Source organism: Pundamilia nyererei, unplaced genomic scaffold (genome assembly GCF_000239375.1).
Source record: "Pundamilia nyererei isolate P.nyererei 1_Seehausen unplaced genomic scaffold, PunNye1.0 scaffold00159, whole genome shotgun sequence".
In the NCBI taxonomy this organism is placed as follows: domain Eukaryota; kingdom Metazoa; phylum Chordata; class Actinopteri; order Cichliformes; family Cichlidae; genus Pundamilia; species Pundamilia nyererei.
In genome coordinates this window covers 972343-979623 of record NW_005187560.1, presented here as the reverse complement: position 1 = coordinate 979623, position 7281 = coordinate 972343, and the positions used below count along the sequence as shown (strand labels likewise).

The 7281-nt window shown below is 42.1% G+C and overlaps 1 protein-coding gene across 2 annotated transcripts in view; it reads right to left on the bottom strand.

The window, feature by feature from the left end:
- Nucleotides 1-7281, bottom strand: part of adcy2b (adenylate cyclase 2b (brain)) — a 76187-nt gene that overhangs the window by 17412 nt on the left and 51494 nt on the right. The window contains exons 13-16 of one of the 2 annotated variants that reach the window (XM_005745478.1): nt 6557-6626; nt 5978-6075; nt 5248-5332; nt 439-579 (exon numbers count right to left, since the gene is read on the bottom strand). In XM_005745478.1, the coding sequence (XP_005745535.1) occupies nt 439-579; nt 5248-5332; nt 5978-6075; nt 6557-6626 (394 nt within the window). The remainder of the gene's footprint in view (nt 1-438; nt 580-5247; nt 5333-5977; nt 6076-6556; nt 6627-7281) is intronic. The other variant, XM_005745479.1, reaches the window with a different exon arrangement.

Sequence of the window (7281 nt, the reverse complement as noted above, 5' to 3'; positions counted from 1 at the left end):
GAGCTTGAATCCCTAGCCTCTCTTGCTCTCAGGCTTCTGCAGCTAGATGGCCCTCAGAGGAGAGCCCTGCAATGCAGCATCTGTGTGACTCACACATGCACGGACACGCACACACACACACACACACACACACACACACACACACACACACATTTCCCACTGATGGATGTGTCTGCTTCCGTTTGCTGCTCACTGATTTGTACACTTTATCAATGTCACCAATTGTGAGAATAAACAGCATTATAAAAAAAAAAGTTAAAGTTTAAGCCAGTGTTGGTGCAGTCTATTCAAACCAAATCATGTAAATCATCAGAAATATCCGCTGTGCTACTGCAGCTTTTATCAGAAAATGCACGGCATAGTTATCTGACGCTTCAGCAGCACTTCCAAGAACCAGCAGTCAAACCACATTCACAACATTTAAAACTGGCTTCTCACCATGTTAAAGACAGCCATGACCAGCACGAGAGCAGTGGTCGTCATGGTGAGGACCAATCGCAGCCAGGGGTTATTGGTGACGATGATGCGAGAAGAAGTCGGAAACCATGTAAGAGAGCAGAAGGACCCCTTCCTTCCCTGCTGTGGATACAAAGAAACAGAGGGAATGACATGAAGGTGAGGAAACAGGGAGTGGGAGTGCTAAACAGAAACACTGCTTTCCTCTGGGGATTAATTAAAAATGATACTGTAAGCTGGAAAACAGTATATTTAAAACATCACATTTATTTTATTTATATACAGTCCAGGGTAGATGATTCCTAAGGCATAAAGATATAGCTACAGCAAGTACATGGCACAAGTTCAAGAAGGTCATTCATTCCCATGTGGTGTCTTGTGATATAGGAATAATTAGTGTGCGAAATTCAAAGAAAACAGAAAGATCTCTGAACTGGAAAAGTTGCATGCTACACATCCGTCTGTTGTTAATATGAAGGTAATGCTGGCAGCAGGACCATCTTTGGACTCTCTTTTACTTAGAAGGCTGAGCAGTGTATTAAATTTGCATATGTGGTAGAATGTAATATACAGTCGAGCAGTGGTCCCCAACCTTTTTTGCGCCACGGACCGGTTTATGTCCGACAGTATTTTCAAGGACCGGTCTTTAAGGTGTCGTGAATAAATATAACAAAATAAAACCAGTACCGGTACCCAAAAAAAAAAGATTTATTCATAACACACTGGAAACCGAGTTAACGATAAAAATGATAAAAAATCACGATGAAACCCTGAAAACCATAAATTTCACGGCCAAGCCTCAACTATCGCGGCCCGGTACCAAATGACTCACGGACCGGTACTGGTCCAAGGCCCAGGGGTTGGACCCCGGCAGTAGAGTGCAGTAATACTGTAATATACGGTAATTTGCAATGTAAATATATTATGAGACAAGTAAACAGGAGGCAAGACTCACAGACATCTTAATGCATGCAAAAAACAACTAAATGGTATTAATAATGAGTTTTACCAGTGACCTGAGCTAAATGATAAACAGCAATAGATCCAAACATATGGGATTTGATTTTATAGTCAGAACTTATTGGTCAATTCAGTTCTATCTGTATAGCACCATATCACAACAACGGTCACCTCAAGGTGCATAATACTGTCTGGTAAAGACATTACAATAATACAGAGAAATCCCAACAATCAGACTAACACAAGAGCAAGAACTTGGCGACAGTGGAAAGAAAAACTCCCTTTAAACAATCAGAAACCTCTGGCACAAGCAGGCTCAGGCAGACGCACACATCTACCACGAACAGTTGGGGATGGGGGAGAGAGAAAGACCTCCTTATCTGGAGATGTGTTATGATTCCTCTGATGAAGGCTCCCTTTGCCAGATCCCTCACTGTCAGTGAGGCCAGTGTTGCCTTCACACATACTCATTCATGCTGTTCTACTATCACCTTCTGGGTTGGTGCATTTCAAACTGTGGCAGTTTTGGAACAGATGTGTGTAAATTAGAGGCCGACTGGACACCAGCCTGTTCCAATCACTGGCTTATTGATCAGTGCATGTCTAATAATAAGTTTAGATGCAGTAAAGGCCTTTGAAAGACTTCTATCCACTCTGCTCTGGCACACAGTACATTAGAGGGTTATGCAAGCAGAGCCTGGAGAGCCCACTAATGACCAACTGTCATCCCCATGTACATACACAGGGAATAATGCTGCCATTGGCTACGTTGGGCTTGCTTTTACATGCAACGAAAGCTCTACTAAGGCTTCCTTTTCAAATGGCAACCCCAAACCTGATTCGTAACAAGAGCAGAAAACCAATCAGTCAGTTTATTTCTTTAGAACAAGCAGAAACTAGCATTAATAAAAGGATAAGCTACAAAAAGAGAGAGGTCTAGCAGTTTTATTAAATAGTTAAGAGGATTAATAATGATCCTTAATCAGCGTGGCTAGATATGGAATTATTTAACCCAGGTAGGATACTATTAAGTCTATTCTTTGCCCTATAGACCCAAGAAAAATCAAGACTGATGTGGATAATAACATAATAATTTGAACTTCTCAACAAGCCTGGCGGGGGGAAAAGAAAGCTACGGGGCCACTCAAGAACATTGTCCTCCCTGGCTGCCATACAGAGTAGCATTGATTTCTCTGAGGCCTGTTCAGATGGAGGATTCAATACCAGGAGGAGGGAGGGGGATTTTGACAATGGGGCATCTGTTTGACAAAGCAGTGATGCTTATACTAGAATAAATCCAACACAATTATCGTCTCCTCTTAAGAAAAAAACCCCCCAACTTTTCAGGTCTTTTCAAATTGTAGCTTTTGTCAGAGAAACATTATTTTGTGCTTTTTCTGTGCTCAATTTAACCACACTACTATAGTTCCGTGTCCTCGGGACACTTTCAGCATATATCAAATGATACATTTAAGCTGACAAATAAAAGAAATTTGGCAATTTACCTCAGGCAGATATATGATCTAAAGTAAGTTATATTAGTGTATATTAGCTTGCCGGCTAGTTTCTGATTTGTCACCCTTCCGGACGGTATGTTCACACATGCTTTGTTTTGTGTCCTTGTATTTTGCGACACTACAGCAGTGACAAACAAACAAAAAAAAAACCACCTACTCTGGCTGAAATGGTGAGCTTAGCTCATCTGACTTGAAAAGACATTTTCCAAGAAATGTGTTTGATCACAATAACCGTGTAATGCACTCTTTCACAGATGAATGGAACATGTCCTTTAGCTATTATATGCCCCATTAATAATGACTTACACAAACCCAACCGGGCGCACGGAACCAAAGCACACAGAGCATGCAAGGTTTCTCATTAGTCACATGCGTGACCACTGCAGCTTTAACTGGGAACATATTGACTGTTAAAATCATGGTTAGTGCAAACTCATCCTTTTTGAATATCTAGGTCAGGAGAGACCCACGGTTATTGATATCTCCCCACTAACTAGAAGTGACCCACGTCTATTGTGTGATAATACTCTCCAGAGAAAGGAGGACAAGGAAATGGGTTCTTAAGGGAGAAACCATTATTGATTGTCCATAAATCCTGTGTCAGCTTCTTGTGGCTGACTGAAAACAATACCCAAACCAATACTTATGTTGGAAAGCTAGCTGTAGCAGGGAATTCATGCATGCGCTAATACTCCTCACATGTAATGATAGCAGCTGTTCCTCTGCTGAACATCTGTTAATCTTTTCTCATAATCAACCATCTCTCAAGTATAAAGGATCTAATTACACTGTTATTTATAGAGATACATTTTATGTAGGAGGTAGTAAGTGCAAAAAACATTGTCGTTTTACTGTATATATAAAACATAGTTACGTGTGGGTAGGACCAGGCTGGTTAATTCCTCGTGGCACTAATTCAATCAGTTGCTGGAAACATTCCTCTGAGAGTTTAGCCCATATTGACATGATAGCATCACACAGCTGCTGCAGATTTGTCAGCTGTACATTCATGAGCAGAATGTCCTGTTCCACTAATTCCCAAAGGAATCTGTTAAACTGAAAGACCGGTTGAGTACAATGCACTTATTGCCATGTTGAAGAAACCAATTTGAGATGATATGAGCTTTGAGACATGGTGCGTCTGCTGGGAGGAGTCATTGGTCAGTAACAATACTCAGTCAATGCTCAGTGTGCCAAGAAAATCCCCCACACCACTACACTACCACCAGCCTGAACCACTGATACAAGGTAGGATGGATCCAAGCTATCATGTTGTTTATGACAAATTTGACCCTACTATCTGAATCTCACAGCAGAAATCGAGACTCATCAGACCAGACGGGCTTCAAGGTTTGATATCTTGTGTATTCAGAGATACTCTTCTGCATATCTTGGTTGTAATGAGTGGTTATTTGAGTTACTATTTCCTTCCTCTGACCTCTGGCACAAGCAAATCATTTTTCAGCAGTCCGTCTTGACCATGTCTACAAGCCTAAGCGCACTGAGTTGCTGCCATTTGATTGACATATTCAGGATTTGTGTTAATGAGAAGCTGAACTGGGGTACCTAATCAAAGTTGGCTCGTAAATTTATATAGCATAGTTAGAGCTTTACACCAAACTTCAACCTCTGGCCAATGTTGAGATCCCAAAAGCTGCAATTCCTTAAATGGCCACTAACTGTAGAAGTGAGCTCATACCCACAGACTCTCACCACAACTTCAGCTATGAAATGAACAAGTTCACAGTCTGATTGGTCCCTATTGGAACATTTAAACCGAACATGTTCTGAGGTACAGCCTGTCCAAGAAGTTTACCGTACACTAAACACAAGTCTAGTATTTATTAGTGTTATTGAGCACTTTTTAGAAGGCATGCATAGTTTAAGAATGAAGCATTTTAACCCAGCTTGCTAATAACCTACCACACCACCCAACTGTCATCTGAAAATGGGTATTTCTGGCTCCACAAAAATATAAATAGTAGCTTCAAGTTGTAGGGTTGAGAAACCAATGGTAAAACCGCTGTGTTCATCATTTACATACAGTCTATGATTCTGGTGGAGCGTTATCAGGTACCACTAGCAAACTAGGTTAATAAGACACATCCCTAAGCTGTATTGATGCCATATACAGACAGCGATACTGGCTAATTAGTGCTAAGCAACAGACTAATGACATACTAGAAGTTAACTCATCAAAACTGGGGCACAGACGTATTAAACAGGCTATCTTAGGGTTATGTTGTGCATATGTTTATTAAAACTGGGGTTTCTTTGAGTCTGCACATGCTTTTCTGTGTGTATTTGAACCTACCAGAATGTGACCAGCGAAGCAAAGGAGCAGGATCAAAGCCAATAACAGGAATGCCATCCCAAAGGAGATCCCGAGCACAGCAGTTCTGCAACACACACACAGACACACACACATTGCTCTTTAGTCTCTTGGCACCTCTCAGGGTTAGCCTAAAGTGCCATCCAGGCCAATAAATATCACAGAACTTTTAATGTACTCTGCCTCAGACCTGCAGTTCGTTTACACTAAGGCAGAATAACATGGATCGTGTGGCTCAAAAACAGGTTTGCTCATGTTTCAGTTTTCCTGTGGAGTAACACGGTAACGGCTGATTTAAGGACGCTTGCCATAAAACTGATGATGTCACGTCTAAAATGTGCGACGCGATGCTGCAGCAAACAGAGCAAAGGTAAAGAGGGTGAGACGGCTGAATTAGAAAATCAATGGCCTCTCAGATGCTGAATTACACTTTTGGCTCCCAGAAGCAGTAAATTAGCATGACCGCGAATCTCTCTCTCCCCGCTATTAAAGAGACGCCACACTTTGATTCACCTGATCTCTAATCACTAGCAGACACGCTGCCCTTTCATCTCCATCGCCTTTTTTAACATTCCGCCTCTTGCTCCCCTGCCTCTTTCATTTCAGCGCGGTGCCCGTTGATGAGACAGCTGGCGTCAAATGGCTTTTTCACATCAGCCCTGCTGTCACAGCTGGAGTTCGCGTAAACCCTGTAAGACTGGCACAGACTTACTTGGGCAAGACGAGGACCTGCACTATGAATATACAGGAGAATATGAGGCAGGCGCAGGTGACGTAGTACTTGAAGGCAGGTAATGTGGTGGATCTGTACTGCAGAGAGAAGATCGAGACCATGAGTGCAGAAATCAGAGTCAGAACGAGCACTAAACATGCTTTGCAAACAAGTTAGAATTGTTCATGTGTGAAAAAAATGATAGTGCTTAACATTTACCATGTAATTGCTGTGAATTCAGGGTTTAACTTTCAGCACCTACAAGTTTATACTGGTTTCTAATGATACTCTAAATTTAGGTAGCGTAAAACAAAAGAAGTAACAACAATCAGTCTTAATGGAAAGGACACTCTAGCTATAGTGTACTAGTGTAATATAGTGGTAATCTCCAAATGATGAGACGAGTATGGAAATTTGAAGTCAGAGGTGTAGTATAGAATATTTAGTGGACACCCCTGTGTTCTATAAGCCTTATATAGCCTGCATAACAACTTCTTTTCCACCGATACCCACACAGTTGCATTGATTTGTTTCTCCCAGCGAGCGATGCCGGCTGCTGTTTTGTATGCAGTCGCCTACCTCTTTCTCCAGGGCTTTGTTGTGAAAGAACAATGAGATCCTCTGGATGTCTTCAGACTTCAGCCACTGTCTGGAGACAACAAGTGAGACAAAGTCCAGAAGTCATTCCCCGGATGACTAATGGTCGCTGTATCCTCAGTGAGAGATAAAATCAGCTGGCGCGGAAAAACAATATTACACGTCACAATGTGCCAACGGCTATGTATAGAACAATAATGCACGTCCCAACCACATAACAGCTGAAGAGTGTGTGAGCTTCGGTTTTACAACTCATCCATTTTGATATTGCTGAGGTCAGAAGTTAGGGGTGCAGCCCACTTCCTTTATTTCCCAAGGGGTGGGCACAGTGGATGGGTCCGCATGTTTGATTTGGCACAGTTTTACGCTGGATGTCCTTCCTGATTCAGCCCTCCTGGGCGAGGTATGACCAGCACTAAGAGTACACCAGCTCATGACTCCCCTGAGGCCGGATTTGTGTCTCCTCTGAGTCTTGAACTGAGGATCTTTCACCTGTACGGTGAATGTAGTGACAACTACACAATTGTGTACTACTATGGGAAAAGAACTCCATTTATAAAGAGCTTTTCTATCCCTGTGATACACCAGAGCCACTTTCACCAACTGCACACACATGTACAGTGGGGCAAAAAAGTATTTAGTCAGCCACCGATTGTGCAAGTTCCCCCACCTAAAATGATGACAGAGGTCAGTAATTTGCACCAGAG